The 20,773-nt window shown below is 39.1% G+C and overlaps 1 protein-coding gene across 2 annotated transcripts in view; it reads right to left on the bottom strand.

The window, feature by feature from the left end:
* Positions 1-19,914, bottom strand: part of ssrp1a (structure specific recognition protein 1a) — a 25,636-nt gene extending 5,722 nt beyond the window's left edge. For both annotated transcript variants that reach the window (XM_036568818.1, XM_036568819.1), the window contains exons 1-14: positions 19,872-19,914; positions 17,194-17,256; positions 16,419-16,604; positions 12,535-12,640; positions 10,559-10,752; positions 9,406-9,506; positions 8,320-8,449; positions 5,250-5,353; positions 4,854-4,982; positions 3,825-4,046; positions 2,738-2,810; positions 2,316-2,436; positions 2,123-2,168; positions 1,901-2,036 (exon numbers count right to left, since the gene is read on the bottom strand). In XM_036568818.1, the coding sequence (XP_036424711.1) occupies positions 1,901-2,036; positions 2,123-2,168; positions 2,316-2,436; positions 2,738-2,810; positions 3,825-4,046; positions 4,854-4,982; positions 5,250-5,353; positions 8,320-8,449; positions 9,406-9,506; positions 10,559-10,752; positions 12,535-12,640; positions 16,419-16,604; positions 17,194-17,247 (1,602 nt within the window). In that variant the 5' untranslated portion in view covers positions 17,248-17,256; positions 19,872-19,914. The remainder of the gene's footprint in view (positions 1-1,900; positions 2,037-2,122; positions 2,169-2,315; positions 2,437-2,737; positions 2,811-3,824; positions 4,047-4,853; positions 4,983-5,249; positions 5,354-8,319; positions 8,450-9,405; positions 9,507-10,558; positions 10,753-12,534; positions 12,641-16,418; positions 16,605-17,193; positions 17,257-19,871) is intronic.
* Positions 19,915-20,773: the final 859 nt, after the last annotated feature.

Here is a 20,773-nt window from a genome sequence, read left to right as displayed (position 1 = left end):
TTGGGACAAAAAGAACAGGTTAAACAGAAACAGATTTGGATCTGTTTTCTCAGAGCATTCACTGCTAAGCAATCGGGTCCTCAGTCCAAAGGCAGCCAAATTACTTTCACAAACAGGCACCAAAAACACCAGACTACATGCCACCATACATCAACCAAACGGCTCCCCTAACACAGCTGGTCCACAGAATTATACTGCGGACACTTTATAACAGTAGATGCACAACGACAAACCAAATCTTTCAGTGGAGCAACAAAAAGCACAGTGCATTTGGTCATATCAGCGAACTTGTGGAGAGAAGAATTACCACTCTAGCGCTAGAGGGCGCTCCAAAATGAAGTGAGCCCAAAATGAATACGTTAAGATGGAACATAGTTTATAAATGCTTAAACATTATATATAAAAACAAAAAGTAAAAAAATTATAAAATAATATATTCATTTGCTGAACACATTTTTAAGAGCTTTTGAATGAGTTATAGGAGTTTAAAATGGTGCCTCATTTACGTTCATGACATCAGTGTGCGTGAACAGCCAATGAGCTAGCACCCTGCTGACCAAAACCCGTTTGCTATAGAAAAAAGGAAGCATACATCTAAGTTTTCTTTGCTTTATATTGAAATACAATCTTCTACTTTCCAAAATTAAAGGAAAACTTTCAGCATGTTATTAGAAACTATTTTAAATTTTCTTTTTCAGCCATTTAGCTCCATTCACCCCATTCATTGAGAACTCACTCGTGATTTGCAATCATGTTTTTGATATAACGGGGAAATAGGAAGAGACCAAGCTCCTCATAAACCGGCTCTGCTCATATAATTTCTCACTTTAGCCAGAAAAAGTTTGGTGAGAGGTTTTTGTGAGGGAGCAAAAAAGGCAAGCTCTATTTTTGATGTGTGCCCTTTCAATATTGTCAGTGACAAAAAAAAATATTTTTTTATATATATATATTAATTATTATATATATTTTATATATGTAATAAAATATATTCACAATTTTTTTTAGTTCTACTTTTCTTCAAGATCACTCTTAAACATCACTAAGAGCTATTTAAATTATTGATCTGTTCATTATCTTGAAGACAACTTCAAAATGTTTAATGTATAATGTTCTAATGTTCATTTAATGTAAGTTGTGAATAAGAGTTGCATTCTTGTTTATTTGCACACAACAAACATGAAATATATGGTAAATGAATATCAGCTCTAAATATTAGTTACTGGTATCCTTGATTATTAATAATTGTTATAAGCCCTGAAATAACCATAGCGGCCGACTCTTAGCTTGGACCCTAATAACTGCTAAGTGCAATGTAATTCGAAGACGGCCACTAAGCTCTCATAGCAGTTACATTAAAGTCCACGGAAATCAATGAAATAAATCAGACATAAACAAAGTGGCAGCTGACAATGACAATTTTTACATATCATACGTTTATTATTACACTCCCTTCCTAAACTTCAAAACTCAAATCTATCCAATTCATGTGACAGGTGTATTCATCATTCAAAAGGAGGAAATTTGCAGAAAGGTGACAAGTTTGCAAAAGTATGGAGAAAATTCAGGCTTTAAGATGCCAGCTACTACTGGTTTTAGCTATGGAACACATACTTTTGCCCATTTTTGTAGACACAGTATATCACACTGTATTAAAAAACATAAGCAAGTCTATTTGAGAATCATAAAGAACTCGACACAGTGTGTGTGATTTAGGCATTCGGTTTGCATGATGGTAACTGGTGGCCATTAGCTTTCATTACTTCATAGCTACCCTAGCTCTGGTGCAAAACTAAATCAAAACACAAACCCTGTAAATTTGGGGTGAGGAGGTGACTGGCCGAACCATCACTTTTTACGTGGCAGGTAAAACTGTCCTGCTCCTACACGATTCCAATCTTACCTCTTTACGTGGTTTTCTCTCTTTCTTCTCCTTCGGTGCTTTCTTGGGCTTCTTTTCCACCTTTTTCTTCTTTCCTTCATCCTCACTGTCACCTTCTTCAGCTTCACTGTCACTTGCTGAGGCATTACTGTCATACCTGCACATAGAAATGCATAGAAAGACAGATGATAATTTCTCTAAGCAAAGATAATGGCAGGAAAAATAAACAAACATGGAACTCACTCCTCGGCAACATCGTCCTCCTCCTCTCCAGGATTAAATGACTCGTCTGTGTAAAGAAACAAAGTTAGGGGACAAAGGACCTAAAGAAAAACTGAAAATTGGCACTGTATCTCCATTCATTTTGCCCAATCCATTGAGAATTCTGAACTGAAAACTGAGCCAGGGGTGACTGGCCAACAATACTGCGACTCACCGCTATCGCCTTCCGATTCGTCTCCCTCCTCTCTGATCTTGCCCTCCTCCTTCATCCTCTCGAGATAAGCATCATGCTCATCTTCGTCGGAATCACTGTAACCATCTGTTCCCTTCATGTCCTGGGAAAACACACACACACACACAATTAAAATTTGTGATGGATCCTGTTTATAAGAGACCAAAAAAATAAATAAAAATATTAAAAAAAACATTAATTTACATCTAGGACAGCATGTAGGCCTAAAGATCCCAATGAGTTTCCACTTTTCAGTTTTTATTGTCCCTAAAGAAGTTCATATATTCACAGTGCATCTGCATGTGCTACAGGAAGTGTGTGGGACTGATGCTGCTGGGGCCTCTTGTCTTGATTTGTGCAAACAGTGAAGTTTTGTTTACTCTAAGTCATGCAACAGCAATTACCTCTCTTAATCCTCTGTTCTTGATGCTCAGCTTCTTGGCATTAACAAAGTCAAAAAGCTTGCCATATTCTTCCCTAAAAGAGAAACACAATGGAAGAAAATACATTATTTCCTTAATTTGATTTTACCTTTAATGACTTGCGCTACAGGCTTTCAAGGCTTTTAAAAAAAAGCTTCTTTTATATATTAAGTTGATGCACTTGAGGCTTCATGGAAATTGTGGTTTCAGATGTATAAATCTATCATGTAACAGTAATTTAGCCGTACAACAACCGCACAATCTTTCGTCAATTAGTATCATGATTCCAGCCTTTCATTGCAATGTGTGCACTTATGTCTTTTATATATACATAACATTTAAACAGCTGCAGTTTTGTGTCTGTTTTCAGAAATCAAGGAATTCGTTCATGTAATCATATAAAAGTAAATCATTTGTCAAATAACTCCAAACTTTGAACATGTTAAAAATATCATCATGACTTATTCAGCCAAGTGTTTTGAAGAGGGTTCATATCCTATATTTCTCTTGCATTTTAGTTTTTCCTCTTATAACCTTGGTCCACTTGTAACGTGTGGTTTCATATACACCAAAAATGTCATAATTAATTGTTTATGAACATTTTCCAACCTCTTTTTATCCCTTCAATGAACCAGACTGCTTTTGTAACCCTTAAGATCGATATATGTACATGAGCTCTGTTCTGACAACAAAAAGCATAGAGAACTGAAACTTAGAACCTCAATATAAATGGGCAGGGCTAAACTGCTGTAGGCTGAATAGGTGGATTTATACAAACGATTTGGTTGTCATGACATCACAAAGACAAAAAATGCAAAACTGCATGGGACATTTTGGAAACTAACAATTTTTACATTTTACTTCAAACTCCTTTATTTCAAAAACCTGATGGAAATTATTTTTCCATGATATGGGCCTTTTAAATATACTCAAATTTACAAGATATGGCAATACTGTTTTGTCCATATCCATATTGTGCAACATGACCTGGTTATTATTAAGTATTTGAGAACATAACACGAGTCAATTACTCATTGTACAGCAAGTGATTGTGGGTAGTGTAGTTCACCTCTCGATGCTACTGAAGGTGTACTGGTTGCCCTGCTTGGTCTCAATCTCGAAGTCGAAGGAGCGGGTGGTGGTGGTGCCTCGAGCAAAGTTCACACAGGAGATCTCCTCGAAACGCAGGTGCACGGGGGGCTTGTGCACATAGATGAAGCCCCTCTCCAGAGGATACAGCAGTCCTGAGCTAGCCTTATATGAGCATGTGATACACTGAGCTCCTGAATGACTGCAGAGAGAGCAAGAAAGAATTTATTGTAACATACTTGTTAGTCTTTCATACTTGGGTTTACTGTTATGGCTTTAAAGGCTTGAGTTTATTGTTATGGCTTTTATCTTTTTATTTAACGCTTAACTCTAAAGGCTGTATGGCCAGTTTTCAAACCCTCATTCTCATAAATACATACATCAGTGTATGTAAATAAACACACAGTTTTACAAGGATGTAACAATGCACAAATTTCAGAATCCATTATGAATTGTGGGTTTGCACCATTTTCAACATTATAAAAGGCAACATTAAATTTTGTTTTGACTTAAATACATAAACTTAAACAAACACAAAGTGTAAAAGTGTAACAAGCAGTTTTTACTCAGTTTCCATAAACGAACTCCATGAACTGGGGAATATGTTTTGAACTTTGAGTCATGTTTGAACATTGCATTAAACTCTTATTTCATATAAGCAAGAAAAATAGGGTTTTGAGTTATACAGGCCTTTTATGTTTAATTAGGAGTGTTGGTGATGGACTTTAAATATGTGTGAAGGCTTAAGCGGCTAATTAGATAACTAAGTCTTTATGCATAAAAATAGACAGACACAACATTCAGAGTTCTGAGGAAACCCAACACCATTTCTTTGCCCAGTTACCACATAAACCCAATATTACACACTGCAGCGCTTCAACATGCGAGTGCATTAGCAGTGGTTTTGAGGGATATGAGGTGAGTAGCTGCCTTCTCGGAAGACAATCTTTTATTGGCCTCATTTGCAATCTTCGGATGTGCATTTCTCTGTGTGCATGTGTGTTCTTACCCCTGGAAGTTTCCAGGCACTGTGATCTTTCTGTTGACCAGAGACTTCATGACCCTGCTGACCATCTCATAGAGAGAGCCAGACATGTTCTTATTTAGCTTTCCCTCAAAGCGCCGCTCCACCTCCTCCCTACAGACAGAGGGAGAGAGAGGGAGGGGGGGACAGAGGGCGAGAGAGTAAGCAAGAGAGCGAGAGAGACAGCCAGAGAGAGAGAGAGAGAGAGAGAGAGAGAGAGAGAGAGAGAGAGAGAGAGAGAGAGAGAGAGAGAGAGAGAGAGGTTAAAGAGAAACAAATGTTGTATGCTGTAAGAGAAGATGTGCTGACAAATTCATTTCAACAAATGTGACCAGGGGCCTTCCCCCACCCACAGAGAGTGAGAGAGCAAGCACTACTTACTCGCTCATGTTGAGGGTGAGGCTGATATCTTCATCTTTGGAGAAGAGCAGAATGAGGAAATGATAGCGGGTCTGACCCTGCTTAATGGGAGGATCCAAACTGATCTAAAAGAGGGAAAAAAATAGTGTGAAAAAGTGACACAATCAAAAAAGTGTGCACACATCAATACTGAAAACAAAGTGCAAATAAAGTGGAGTGGCCCCCCCAACAACCATAAAAGAAGCACAAGAGCAAAACATGCTCTCAAAATAACATACGAATGTAATAAGAACGAATCAACTTGCAACGAAAATTCTCGAGGGTTGTGCGAAGCCGAAAGCGCCTTCGCGAGCTTACAAGCTCACATACTTTCTGCGGTTTCGTGTTGCCTGTCGAAGATGGCAATGTTTGAGTTCAGAATACCGCCACCATTTAAGGTGGAACGGGAAAACTCTAACAAGAGGCTGGCGAATAGAAAGCCAACTTCAGCCTCGTCCTCTTGTGAACCTAAATATAAGATAACCTGTATGTTTTGGTGCTTAGTGCTAGTTAGTACCACTGAGTAATAGACTTACATTTAATAAACATTTTATGTTTAGGAGATATTAATTGTTTATTTAACAAATGCACGTTTCACAGTGAAATATTAGTGTGTCCGCTAAAGACGCAGCTTCGCAAAGTCATCCATTTTTGTTTAATGGCACGCCTCTTTTTTACTGACCAATCACGAGGCTTCGTCGCATAGTATCTTTGCCCAGCTACCATGTGCGCGAAACGGCAAAGGAAGCCAATGTCTGCGTTTGTTCGTTTTCTCCGCAATTACGTATTGTTTGCTAAATCCAGGCGAATGTCGGCTCTGCAAGAAGTATGCTGAGGCCTTAATAGAATGCTTTGTGCATTGCTTCACATCTTCATCTGACTGTGTGATCATCCACATTTGTCAATAGAAGAGACTATATGAAAAGCTCCTCCAAACATCATTATAACCATCACCACCCTGGCCCTTATGATAACAGTATTATTTTCTACCCTATGCTGGAGAAAGAGCTGCTGTAAAGTATTAGGCATGTAAATAAACTCATTAACTGTTAGCCAACAAATGACCACGGCAATGCTTTTAATTTGTATGCATGTGCGCGTTATAGGCAATTTATTCCACAAACTCTACTAAAATGAAGCAGCAGCAAAAAATCTTTCAGGAGCCATTTTAAATGTCACAACTATAATAATGTATGACATTGAAAGGAAATATCTGCAAGCGAAATAAAAAAAGAAGTTTTGTCGATGTTCTCTGAAAGAAAGTGTGATGCACGGCAGCGTGAGAATCGCATCCGTTTGCAGAATGGCCCTGTTCACACCTGGCATTAATACTAATTAATAGGCATCCTGGGTGATCTGATCATAAGCAGACGGTGCTAAGTACTGGTGCGAATGGGGTACAACGCCTCTTGGAGACATACTGTGATCTGATCCCTCAACCTGCCTTCGGAGGTGGTCAGGGATGCATACGACCGCATATCATTTACAGTGTGAATGCTAAAGTGTCTGTGTGTCTTCAACAGTGGCTTTAATCAGCTGCATCAGCACGGCAGACGCAGCAGCTGCTATAGCTTAGTTTCCGTCTCCTCTTGTTTACATGTCGCGTTAGCAGTTCAAGTGGTCTAAACATTTGTAACAGCCCTACTATTTACACGAACATGCACTCGCGGTACATTTCTTCCTGAGAACAAACGCAGCGAGAGACTGACAGTAAATGTGGGCGGGACCCTTCCTTCACTGACAAAATCCTATCAGTGGAGAGGCATTGCAGACACATGGAAATGCCAGGTGTGAATGGTTACATGTCTTGCTGTCTACTTATGAACAGATCACTTGAGACGGACGTTAATACCAAGTGTGAACAGGGCCAGTGATGGATAAGGACGAGGTGGATGGAGAGAGGGTGGTGGATGGCGACGACTTTCAACAGTTACTGAGGTACACTGAGCCAAAGCTAATCATGGTTTTCTATGATTGTTTTAAGTTGGGCTAGTAATGACTTAGGCATACTCAGTTCTCATGTATAGTATATTTACTACAGTTTTCAGGACATTTACTTCATATTCATGCTAATGCCAGCCTTCACCTATCTGTACTACATTCCACAGTCCATACAAGGAACACTTCGGATACAGAATTTAGTTGATGTGCACACCCTTGAGTCTGCATATATCAAGTACTTTTACAATGGCTCCCCTAATCAGATCAGAACTGGCACTGTCTGTTTTAAAATTTTAAAAATTTGAGGAGTTATATTCTTGATTTAATGATTCCGTATTATTTGATTAATTCGTTAATGATTAAATGGTGACTAATGACAGGTGGATATAGGTCAAAAGAATTGGCCAAAATCAGCTTTCCTATAAAACACAGTGAAGAACTCATTCCAGATCTATCATCACTCCAAGTACTGACCCACAGGCATCACTTTTTTCTATTTCTTAAATCACAGTTCCCCATCACTTTTAAACTGTTTTCCATAGAGCCTGTAGTAAATTTATAAAGCATTGGCTGCATGTCAGTCTGCTGACTAAATGACTGCGGCATTCACAGCAGGCATCATGGTCATCCTGTCTTGTTCCACCACTGGTTCATTTTCTTTTGTTGACATTTTTGTTTGGGCAGATGAGAGGCATGCTGTTAAAAACTTCCTTCCATCTTCTCTTCCTGTTCCTGCGAATTCTTCAGGTAAACATTTCAGCGTAATCCCACATGCAATCATTTTTCTAAGGCATTTGCAGTAAAATTAGTTTACTACCATTTTAATCCTGATTACTTTTGACTACTGCATACTAAGAAGCAACTAAAAGAGAAATGCATCAGTTTCCTTTGCAGTGGGTGTGCTAGGTCACTTGAAGTTCTGCTGCACTGAGCTCATATTTAAGACACCGACTTATTCTACTAAGGGCCAGCAGGTGGCAGCAGCACCACAAACAAATACAGTCTGGTTCACACTGCAGACAATTTTACTACACAGAAAGACCCACTTTAAATATAAAACTATTAGTATAAATCTTTAAGAAAACACTTTAATATACTTAATTTAACTCACCACAAAGAACATCTGCCTCTGGTCCTTGTGTGGCAGCAGAAAGAGGCGCAGGACAGTGGTGTAGGGGATCTTGTAGTCAAACGTCTTACCATGCAGATGCAGAAAGGTGGGGTAGATACGAATATCATACCTGAGAAAAGACAGTCGTTCATTAACATGAACATTTACCGGTCATAAATTTCCTAGGCTGTGTCCACACGCATGCCCATGTGCTCAAATCTAATTTACTTCTCAAATTTTAAATTTTGTTTGGTTATGAACCGATCATGCTTATGAACTGACCAGCATGTGCGAAAGAATAATGTTCCACCTGACATGCTTATCTAACAAATAATTCTCTCATATCTTTCCTTAAACAGTGCTTCAAATGAACTTCACACCCTATACAATATATGCACTGCATTTTATGCAACAATGTTTATCTGTTTTGTCTCAGTGAAATAAATAAATAAAGATTAAGTGACCCCTTTCAACAGACACCAGAATACACTGCATTTTGCATCTTCTTTTGCTTTGAAAGATGAGCAAGACGAGTGCAGGCAGTGTAAACAAATAAGCATAACAAACTAACATCAAGGCAGCCGAACAAAAGAAACAGCTTATTTCTCTGATTGGTCAGCTTCTGCAATTAAAACAAACACATAACTTCTCCATTTTTTCTTTTTTCTGTTAACTTGTCCCAGCATGGGTGGTTTGGTGTCTGCTGTTTGTCTTTCAACTTTAAAGTAGCAGTTTGCACACATAAAACTTCAATGCCATATGAAAGGACTCTCTTGAACATGAAAAATAAGAGAGGACAGCTGTTTGTCGGGTGGATCAGCTCAGCAGTCAAATCAGGTCACTAATGTAAGATATGTCACATTAAAAATGACGTGAACTACCAAACAACAATCAGATTTGGGCCATACACCAGTTTTGGGCCACTTTCCCAGCAATGTGAATGTAGCCTAAATGTACTTTAAATTATTAAAAAAAAAAACTAAAAACGGAAGACAGACAGACAGAAAGACCTTGTTGAAAGAAGGAAGAGTTAGGTAATGAAGGGCTGGTTATCAAGTATCAGGTGTTTGCGCTGTATGGCTTTACCTTCCTCTGGGCGTAAGGCACTGCAGCTCTTTGAAGATACACACAGCATCACCAGTAGCCTGGATAACGTCTGCGCGTGAGAGGACATTCTGGGAAAACACCTGCAACAGGGCAGAGAGAGGGAATGTGTGTCTGCCGTGTGTCCATGGCCTGTCATGTTCTCACTGAGAAAGAAAGCCTGGATTAGTTTCACCTGAGGAGGTACTGTAATCTAAGTGATTACTGACGAGATCTGATTTCAATCAGTCGGTGTAGTTTTTACAGTCTGACATTAATAACTGTGGCGTAAATGGCCTTCTGTAATTGGCTGAACCCAGAACTCCCTTGCTAGTGTTGTTTATTGTTTATCTGTTTATCAGGGACAATGCACATTAATCAGCATATAGTAAAATGCTCCACTGTAAGCCAGCTGGCTAATTTTAAACTGTAGTCCCTGAGGCTTGATGTTATCAGCGCAAACACAATGAACAATTTACAAACAGACAAACCTAACAACAGAAACAAAACCTTCTAATAAACAGTCATTTGGTGCATAGTTATTTAGAATAGCACCCATCAGATAACGCTGATGTGAATATCTGGGCTATGAGATTTAAATCCAGGCTATCTGTGGGACTCTAGAGAAATGAACAGAAACTTTATCTCATACAAATCGGCAAGTCAAATCGCACAAATTAAACTAATAAAAATAATCAAGCTCAAAAACTGCCAATCACGATCGCCTCTAAGCACAAGCAAAAGAACAACTCAAACTTGCAGTGAGAACAGCGCTGGTAGTAAATTAGTCCGAAATATTAGACGTCGAAATAGTGGAAAGGTGTTGGTACGGCCCGTAAGCCTGACTATTATGCTATCCTATTCATCTGGAGAATTTATTTCATTCCTGAAGCTGAAAAAGTTTTGGATTATACACGACTAATGTAGCTAACATGTAATGTTTTAGCTCATACCCCACCAACTGGCCCTGTCTGCATGCCTAAATCACACTTGCCTCAAAGGGCGCAGAGTTGCTAAATGATCTCAGACGGAGTTGCTTGTGTTTCCTGACTCTGTGTGACAATGTTTTCTTGAATGCAAATTTCAGGCTTTAAGATGGCTGCTACTGTTTTTATCAATGTGATACAGTTTTATCATGTCTCTCACACTTGCATACCTCTACAGGGTCTGTGCCTTCGTCCCCGGGAGTGGGAGGGACGTAGAAGCGCATTTCCATGAGCGACACCTCCGCATCATCATTCTGATGAAATTCCACTGTGACTTCATTCTTTCCTGTGGCGCACTGGGACACGCTGGCCAGGGGGATCTCGAATGCAGGACTGTCGTTAATGTCGAACGACAACAACGGTCCTAATAAAACAAAAAGGTGTCAATGGCAGTAGAAGACAAAAAAAACATTTATTTATTTCATTCCTGAAGTTGAGTAAGTTTTGGATTAAATTATGTGGAAGACCAAACTCACAACTTAAATATTACTCCATTAACAGTCTAATTTAAGCTAAACTTGTTCTAGATTAACATCATTAACAATACATAACATTACAGAACAAGGTTAAACCAATTAGTTTGCAGAGGTAGATTTTCTTAACTGCTGACAGCTTTACAGACAGGACTGTACACCAAGTTAAAGTGTGCATAAAAGACCTCGGCCATAAAGTGATTCCTCCTCAGCATCTAGCATAGCAATGAACAGCTTTAGTGTTAGCTTTAGAGCTCATCTGAAAAGGTAGCTTTTGCCATTCAACCCCCTTATGAGTCACAAAAAACTCCTGCTTTAACATTCAGTGGCTATAAGATTTCCCTGATTTGATTAATGTAAATATAGTTATCAGAATGCTTTTGTTGCTCTAAACTGATCTGAATATATTTTGTATATTTTATTTTTTTTATAACAATTGACCTTAAAATAAAATCATATAAACGCAGGGTGAGCATGAAAATAGGGTTAAAGCAGTTTCTCCATTTTCATCACCACCATCCAATAAGAGCAACTGCGGCTGCATGTTCCAACTGCTCCATGATTGCAGTCCTCTTGCTATAACACTGCCATGCTATGTCTTGTTTTGAGGGGACCCAGAGCCGTCCACCTTGCTATTGCTTCTGTTAGTTTGCTACTGCCCAATTTATCCATAGGTCTCCTATGAGCACTGTCCAGTGTAGCCTGCTGACAAATTCACAGCATGGCAGTAGCTGGAAATAACTTATCAAGAGAGCCATCAACATACTTAATTGAGAGGACTGCAGTGGCAGAGTCACAGCTACAGGGCCTGAGGGGTCAAACTCGGAAAACGCATTATATAAAACTGATAAAATTGAGTGATGCAGCCGTCTAAGCGTTGGTCCCATCATCAGGAGATTGGGAGTTCGATCTCTGGTGATGCCAGAGCCATCCGTGGCCGGGAGTCCAAGAGAGCGCAATTAGCCTCGCTCTCTGGGTGGGTGTGATGGCCCTGCCTCTCCCCCATCACTCAGCGTGATGCGAGTCAGTGCAAGCATATGATAGCTGATGTAACGTTCGGCTGTCCAATGACGTTGCGCGAGCAGCAGTTCGAAAAGATGCGGCGGCGCTTCACAGGTCTCAGAGGAAGCCTGTGTTAGCCTTCGCCTTCCTAAAACTGGTAGTATCGTGTGACTGGGGGAGTCTTAACTAGTGAGTGGAATTGGATACTGGTTGGAATTGGATACTAATTGGATAGACTAAATTGGGGGGGGGGTATTTAATGTCATTAATAATTCATTGGGTTAATGCCATATTAATGGCAAACACTGACACCACTAATTCTCAAATATGTATATCTGCACTGAACATCTGGTAAACTTTATTTTTCAATAATAACATTTTTTCAGATGAACTCCTCTGTATTTTTTTTCTTTGTGCTGAAGGTCTGAGCTACAGATGTTACCAGGTAGCCTGAGCTGAAAGTCCGACGACCACAGCAACAGTAACTAAGGGAGGTGGAACTGGTCGGAAAGTTACAAATGGTCAATTTTATGTTGAGATATATCTGTTTATCGTCGCAGTCTCCAAAATGTGACTTTTTTTTGGACATTGACAATATGCAGACTCTTGTCTGATGTTAAAATGTGCAGAATAATTTTTTTCCCTTTATTTATTCATATGTGTATATTTACCTGAGAACTTAGCCGTTCCCCAGTTCCAGCCTTTCACACTCATGTCCTTTTCCGCCAGCTCAACCTTGTAGTTCGCCTTAAAAAAGGCAGAGATTTTCTCAAAGTCCTGTAGGAGAAAAGAGAGGGAGAGAGAGGGAAAGAAAGAGAGAGAAGACAAAGGGAGTGTGCAGAAAGAAGAAGTAAACAGAATTAATTCTTCACTTCCCCAGCTCACTGACTCTCTCCCTCTCTCTGGTTCATTAATAAGGCGGTGGTTGACGGCACTGCACCCCGCGGCCCTCGGGGATGGCGGAGGTGTGTGTAATCCGGCCAGCGGCTCGTACTGAGTGCGCCCAATCAGCCTGTTTATTTATCCAGCGCCGCTCAATCGCTTCCACATGTCACATTCACAGAGCCGTGTGTGTGTGTGTGTGTGAGAGAGAGAGAGAGAGAGAGAGAGAGAGAGAGAGAGAGAGAGAGAGAGAGAGACACACACACACACACATCTGTGCACTCTAGAGTTTGGCACAGTTGTTCTGGGTCCCTCACAAACACTTTAAAATGACAACAACCAGCACCTGCCTCCTCCCTCTGCACCATCTCACAGTTTCTCACACAAACACAGATTCGATGGGCTTTCATCACTACACACATTCCATCATCAAATATGCCCAATTTACACGAATCCAAAACTACAATGCTCGGATCACACACAGTTGTACAGAAAACTCAAATTACATTTTGCTGGTTTTCTAAATGAAAATAAATCAACATATCCCCAACAAAGACAAACTTAATTATGGCATTTTTATGCAATTGTTATGGTACAATTTCTAATTATTTGCTGAGATTGGAAATTGGAAAAAGGTGAAATTCAGCAAAATACAGCAATTGTGCATTAAAATGTGCGGAAGTGTGTTCTCTGTAGAAGTGTGTTAACTTATTTTCACTTAGCAAAAGATATTTGAACAGGGCTCCCAAACTTTTGGAATTGTCTGAGGTGAAAATGTCTAAGACCACATTGAGAATCTGGGACTTTTTTCCCCTGGAAAATAAATAAATTAGTACGAAATAAACAAAGTTTTAGAATTCTAGAATTTGATACAGTTTACTTGCGCACTATTTTGAACACTTTGTGCAGCGAAGAGGATTGGTAACTTATTGTGAAACCTGTCTTATTTCTAGCAACATTATGGTATTACTGCAGCTGGTACTATATTATCTTTGCAATAATGCACTGGCTTGTTTTGTATTAATCGATATACATCAATGGGATTTTTTTTCCTTAATCAACAGTAAATTAATGGGTGCAACGTGGGGGAATAGTGGGGGGTCGGGTGCTCCATTATTTTTTGCCATTGTTCCTTTTTGGCTTACTGTATTTGATCACTTTGGAGCTTTATTTTAAAAATAAAAACGTTTGATCACAAAAAAGGATTCTGTGCTATTTCTACATTACTATTCAAATTTAAGAGTTTTGACACTGACCACGTTAAGGTCTGTTCAAGTTAGATATCTTTTAGTCTTCTCTCTTCTACTGAAGCTCACGTTCAAACGACTCTTGGGTGAATTCGATCTGCTCATCAGAGACTTTTGTACAAACTTGTGAAGCCCATGCCACCTTAAGTGAATGCTGTCATTAAAGCGAAAGGGGGATATACTGTATCAAGCACTATGAACTTCTGAAATTCATGTTAAATACCACAGATTCTACAGTTCATTCAAACTGTTATGCGGAGAGTACAAATTGTAAAGAAAAACAATGTATTGAATTAGAAAAGAATGCAAAATAGAAGCATTTTTACTCGTGGTCTCTCTTCACACCCTGCTATACATACACACAGATTGCAGATTTTCCTGTAATGACTGAGCATGTTCCCAGTATGACATCGTGCTCACTCACAGACCCATTAGCAGGAGCCACTGATTAAACCCTGAGAGACGAGCATTCCTTTCCTGTAGCATCTTGAATTACACACACATATAAACATGTGGGTGCAACGTGCGCACATACGAGAGGCCAGAGACCAGAGACCAAGGCAGTAGAGATCTAACAATACACATAACTCAGAGTTCAAACCAACATTTACAATTGTGCCCCAAAACATGTTCTGATAGCAAATATGGAGAAAATAAACCATGTTAATGTTTCCATTTTCACTTTATTAGTATGGGGTAGACACTGTTTATTGCCTAGTGCCCCTGGCCACTACATTTCACACTTTGGCCATTAAAAACTGCAAATTCTGTGGCCAAAGTGGCCACTTGCCTTACAGTGGCATGCAAAAGTTTGGTCACCCTGGTCAAGATTTCTGTTACTGTGAATAGCTAAGTGATTTAAAGATGACCTGCTTTCCAAAAGGCACAAAGATGACACATTTCTTTAATATTTCAAGCAAGTTTACCTGTTTATTTCCATCTTTCACAGTTTCAAAATGACAGAAAAGGGCCAAAGGCACCCGGCAAAGTGCTTAGTTAAACCTTCTTTGGCACGTATGACAGCTTCTAAATGTTTTTTGTAGCCAGCTTTCAGTCTTTCAATTCTTGTTTTGGGGATTTTCACCCGTTCTTCCTTGTAAAACCCCTTTAGTTCTGTGAGGTTTAAGTGCTGGCTTGCATGCACTGCTCTTTTGAGGTCTATCCAGACATGACAAAACCTTTAGCTTGCGCCTCTTGAGGTAATCAACTGTGGATTTTGAGGTGTGTTTAGGATCACTATCCTGTTGTAGAAGGCATACTCTTCATTTTCAGCTTTTTTACAGATGGTGTGCTCTTTTGCAGTTGGACAGGAGTTTTGATTTTTTTTTCTAGCCATCCTACAAGTAGTTCTCTTGGTTTTCCAGACCTCAACTTGATCTCCACTGTTCCCTTTAACTGCCATTTCCGATTTGCATTATTAGCTGAGGAAACAACTACTTGAAAGCGCTTTACTATCCTCTGACTATCTCTTGCTTTGTGTGCATCAATTATTTGAATTTTCAGAGTGCTAGGCAGCTGCTTAGAGGAGTCCACAGCTGCTGACTGCTAGGACGATGTTTGAGGAGTCAAGAGTGTTTATAAAGCTATATATACTATTATATAACTACATGCCTTTTGGAGAAGAGTTCATCTTTTACTCACTTAATTATTCATAGAATCAGAAATTTGACCAGGGGTGCCCAAACTTTTGTATGTCACTGTAGATATATTTTTGCATCCTTTTTTGCCTTTTAATAAACCCTTAATCAGATAAAGCAGATATTGTCAATTTGTTAACTATAACCACTGTGACAGTTTACAGGGTGTGGTGATCGTGGTGGTCCCCCCGGGCTTGTTCACCTGCCATCGTAGAAACTGTTCCACTGTCTAAATTTTGCTAACAATACTGAATGAAATAAGATCTTAAACAAAATCAGGTGTTAGATAAACTGGCATTACGCCAACAGGCTGTTACTGCAGTGGCTAAACAGTAGCGAACCTAGACTGGATGATGTCAGAGCAGACTAGTCTGGCAGGGGGAGCTTCATCTAATGCCCATCAATGCCCTTCAGTCTATCCTATCAGACATGGCAGCAGCCTGTGGTGCAGGATTCGGAACTGGGTTTTCCCCATTACTGTAGAAGAAGGTGAAAGGTGACCCTTCAGGAACCCTCAAGGCCTTGTGCCGAACTAAGAGCGGCTTTTACTAATGGCATTCGGATGTGCATAAGGGACACCACGTTTGATGACTGAACCTGACCAATGACGATGTGTTCAGTTATGTAAGCTGTAGTGGTCATTAGCTCACCTGACACTGAACCAAGGTTTCAGTATCAGTATCTGAAAAGAGGCATTGCTCATCTCTATCTTTAAAATATTTACTTCACCAGCAGTCACAGGTAACATGTCCCATACCATTAAAAAAATCTCCACCTCAAAATACTCACTGAGTCTTTAAAGCCATCATATTTGTAGATGTGTCCGTTGCTCGTGGCCAATTTGATTCCATGCCCGAGACAGACTCTGCGCCACTGGGCGAGAGAGAGATCAGGGGCAGGAATGCTGTCCACTTTCCCTGTCTTGTTGCTTTTGTAGACCACAGACTGCTTGCTGAACCTCAAGCGTCCATCGTTCTGCAAAGATCCAAAACATGCAACTCACTTGCAACTAATAATCAATTTCAATACATATGATGTTTAACATGTAGACAGAGGTGAGCAGAAACTACTCAGAAATTATGAACTTGTCACAATATGCTTTTCTTTTCCTTCATCAATAGTTAAAGAACACTGAACAACTGAATGCTTAATCAAAAAAAGAGAGCATCATTAGCTTAGTTTAACCGGATTTAGTGCAGCATAATGTGCGAAACACTGAATCGTCATAAAGATCACTGTACTGAATTCTGGATAGCATTTTATTGTCTTTTGTCTGCACCAAAATAACAAAACTGCAAGACTATATAATTGGTATAATATATGACTATGTTGTGAAAAGAATCATGATGTAATAAAAAGGCTAATAATACATACAAACAAAAGGGAGACGCATGATGTACTAAGAAGTTCCCCAAAAACTCCCCAGTGCTGAAGCTTTTATACTTCTCCTCAAACTATGTACTGTAAATACACTTTTACTCATAATCACTGTTTCACCACACTTTTCTTGAGAATGGGTTTAGGCTACTTTAGCCACCTCTGTGTGTATGTTTGTGTAACTTACCCAGCATCCTTTGACTTCTTGGTAAATCTCATTGAACTCCAGTGTGTCTCCCATATCTGCTACCTGAGGAAAACAGAGAACATTAAGCACATGCAGGCTGTAAAGCAGTGGTGCATACTGAGCTCTGACCCTCAGTATTCTTCACTGAAATGCCAACGTCCACAGCGAGAAAGCAAAGCAGGACACTGGCTTCTCGATTCTAGCAGCAAGGAGTTCTCCTGGTTTAGTAACTATAACGCTGAGTATTAAATATACTGCAGAGATGGTACTGATCTCCTGCTGTCTGAACTGTGCTGAACCTCATCCCTGTATCTCCTCTCCTATCAACACACACTGTGAAATATATCATAACTGCTATTGTAATGACACTATCACTATGCACTTTACACTGTAATATTGATGCAACTCTTAGTTATGTCTATAATCATTGTGCTTTTAGTTTACCTCATACCACTCAGTGCCTGCTATCATGTAAATACAACAAATCTGTCTCCTATGCCATGTAAATATGTAAATAGATATACTTTTACTTTATTCTCTTGTACTTTAACTTATGTCTTTTTCTGAATAGTATCTGTAAGTTTATGTGCAATCATATGTCTTGCTACTGAAACACTGCAATTTCCCTTCGGGATCAATAAAGGTCTATCTATCTATCTATCTAAATATGTCAGAAATAATACGTATTTTACTGATATTGCAATAAATTCTGTCACAGTACTAGGAACACACAACGGTCTGTGTCACTGTACTTGTAACGTTCTACAAATAAGTGGTGTTTCTCTCTAATGCTAATCCAAGCGAAGGCAGTCTCAGCTTCTACAGTTTATAAATACTTATTTTTCAGTGTTAGCATGTGCACCAACATACACAGTGTTATATGAAAAAAATTCAGCATCAGCCTACAACTCCCAGATCACCCATATCAGTACATATATGCATGTCTCATTAGAAATAATAAGAAAGCACAATTAGACCTGTTTGATTTTTCTTAATTTCCCCCTAAGTCAATTGTTAAGATGTCAACAAAGCCTTTCAAAGTTGTTTGGTGTGAAATGCTTTGTTCACACTGGTGGTGATAGGAACCAGACGTCTGAAAGGTTTAATGACTCACAAAAAGTTATTATATGAAATGGTTATGAATATGTTGCCTGATGCCCTAAACATTGTTCTATGATCGTTTTGAGATATATTTTTGGACTACAGTGTACTTTTTAAAATCCTTTAAAGGTGGAAGGATACATGTAGGGTGTTATTAGGCAAAGTAGTCCACAAAAAAGTTTTTGTTTCTACATTTCTATCACTATTTTATGACCATCAACATCACATATGCAGACTCAGAAGACGTGTAGGTTCACTGATAGTAAATAAAATGGCTATATATGTGTTGTAGACATCAGGACCCCTGGTTCCATTCACCACCACTGTGAAGAAATCAGAGTCTAATAATAACTATTTCACACCAAACCACTCTGAATGACTCTGTTTACATCTACAATAACTGAATCATGCACACATTTCGGAAAAAATAATGGAACCCCCTTAAAGTGGGTTTAGTGCACAGTAGTATGTCAAACGTAGAATAAAATGAATTACATTCATAATTTTTAACAGTATACTGTAAATGTGGCCCTGCCAGCGTTCTCCTATTGAGTGCATATTATCGGCACAGCACCGTAACCAAATGTTTTATTGTGTTTATAACATTATTTAAACATAGACTCTACTTAATATTTCTACTTACCCCCTGATAAGGAAATTTGAGCCATTCAAAATATCCTAATTATTATTTTAATGCTGGTAAGGTTTTCTAAAAAAGAAATTTAGGCTGTCAAAACATCCCACACTTTAAAAAAGAGGGTTCTTTAGTAAAGGCACTGGTTCTATTTAGAGACATTGCACGCTTAAATGATTCTTTGCATGGTAAAATGGTTCCTCGGATTGATGGTGAATGTGTATATGGTTCTATATAGAACCTTTTTGCAAAGGGTTCTTCTAGGCTTACAAGCGTGACATTGTAACAATAGTAGAACCCTTTTTGGTGCTATATAGAACCGTATACATCATATTCTCCATCAGTCTGAAGGACCACTTCACCATACAAAGAACCATTTAAGCATGAAACGCTTCTGTACAGTCTCATGGTTCTAAATAGAACCGTTACCTTTAACGTTACTTAAGAACTCTTGAAGAACCATAATTTTTTAATTGTGTACCTGAAGTTTTGCCTCTGGCAGGTTTTTCTGACGCCGAGATTTAGGCTAAAATATCACAAGTATAGTTTTATGGAGAGCGCTGTATTACTATTATTATTGATATTATTATTATTATTATATTATTATTATTATTATTATTATTATCGTTAATATTATTTTTAATTTCGACAAGGCAGCACAATTCGTCAGAACAGCGGTTCTTTTGTCTGTTAGAGCTCATTAAACCTCAGAAAAACCGGCTGAACGCGGTGAAGCGGCGAGCCATTCCGCTGAGCTGTACTCGGTGTGTTAAGCGGAGTTTGTTTCGTCAAACGGAGATTAAACTGATTTATACAACAAGCGATGTGATTATTAAACCAGCTGCGGAGGATAATATAAACCATCATTCTGAGCAAACCTATAAACTCCGATTTCTCCGTTTTTAGGCTAATTTTATTGTAATAAAGTAACTGTTTCATCTACCTCCTCTTTTCCCGCGTGAAGCGTCCGGCACCACAAACACTTAACCGGAAAGATTTTTACGGTGTATACGCACTTCCGTTTTCACAATGTCATGGTTTTGGCTGTTTCATATTTTATTTCGCCGAAATTTACCACCCCACCCCAAATAAAACACAAATTTAAATAATTTCTTAACAATCAATTTAATTCAAAATTATTATTATTTTTAGAGATACTATGGCGAGTCTCAAATGGCTCCATGCTCCCTACGTAGTGCACTAAGTAGGGCTTATAAAATTATGGCTTCTTCACTCAAACAGGGCATAATACGTCCAACAGAGGTCCCTATGAGACTCAACCACGTTTGCAAAAATTTCTGCTGGACATATGTTGCAATATTTAGGTGAAGAAGCCAACATTTCATAACCCACGAAGTGCACTATGTAGGGAGGAGGGAGCGATTTGACATTCACCCTGGGCACTTGTTTGCGTGTGTTTGTCAGCGCGGAAAGACTGTTGAGAATGAAAGGTGACAGACTTTGACCGCTGTGTTAACAGACTTTAAAAACTGGCAAAACATAGTAATACATAATAATAATTATTATTCATAATTTTACAATTAACTACACGTGACTTAATTTCTACGCTTCCACCCCCATATACACACACACGCACACACACTCACACACCAACGATTCGAGTTTTTCTTGCTGTAGACAACATCGGCGGCCACTAGAGGGCGACAAAGTGTAGAAATTGTGATCAACAGGTGGGCAGCATTCACATACCAAGCACTTAGTGCACTTAGTGCCAGCTTTCCAGATTGAGTTTAGACTCGGTAAGATTTAAAACGGCGAAACACTATTGGCATTGCTGTTTGGTCCAAGACTAGTCTCTCTCTCTCGATCTACGCGAAATGTGAT

The sequence above is a fragment of the Colossoma macropomum genome, unplaced genomic scaffold, assembly GCF_904425465.1.
Source record: "Colossoma macropomum unplaced genomic scaffold, Colossoma_macropomum, whole genome shotgun sequence".
Taxonomy (NCBI): domain Eukaryota; kingdom Metazoa; phylum Chordata; class Actinopteri; order Characiformes; family Serrasalmidae; genus Colossoma; species Colossoma macropomum.
Note: the sequence above shows the minus strand (reverse complement) of the source record. Positions and strands in the feature narration are given on the sequence as shown.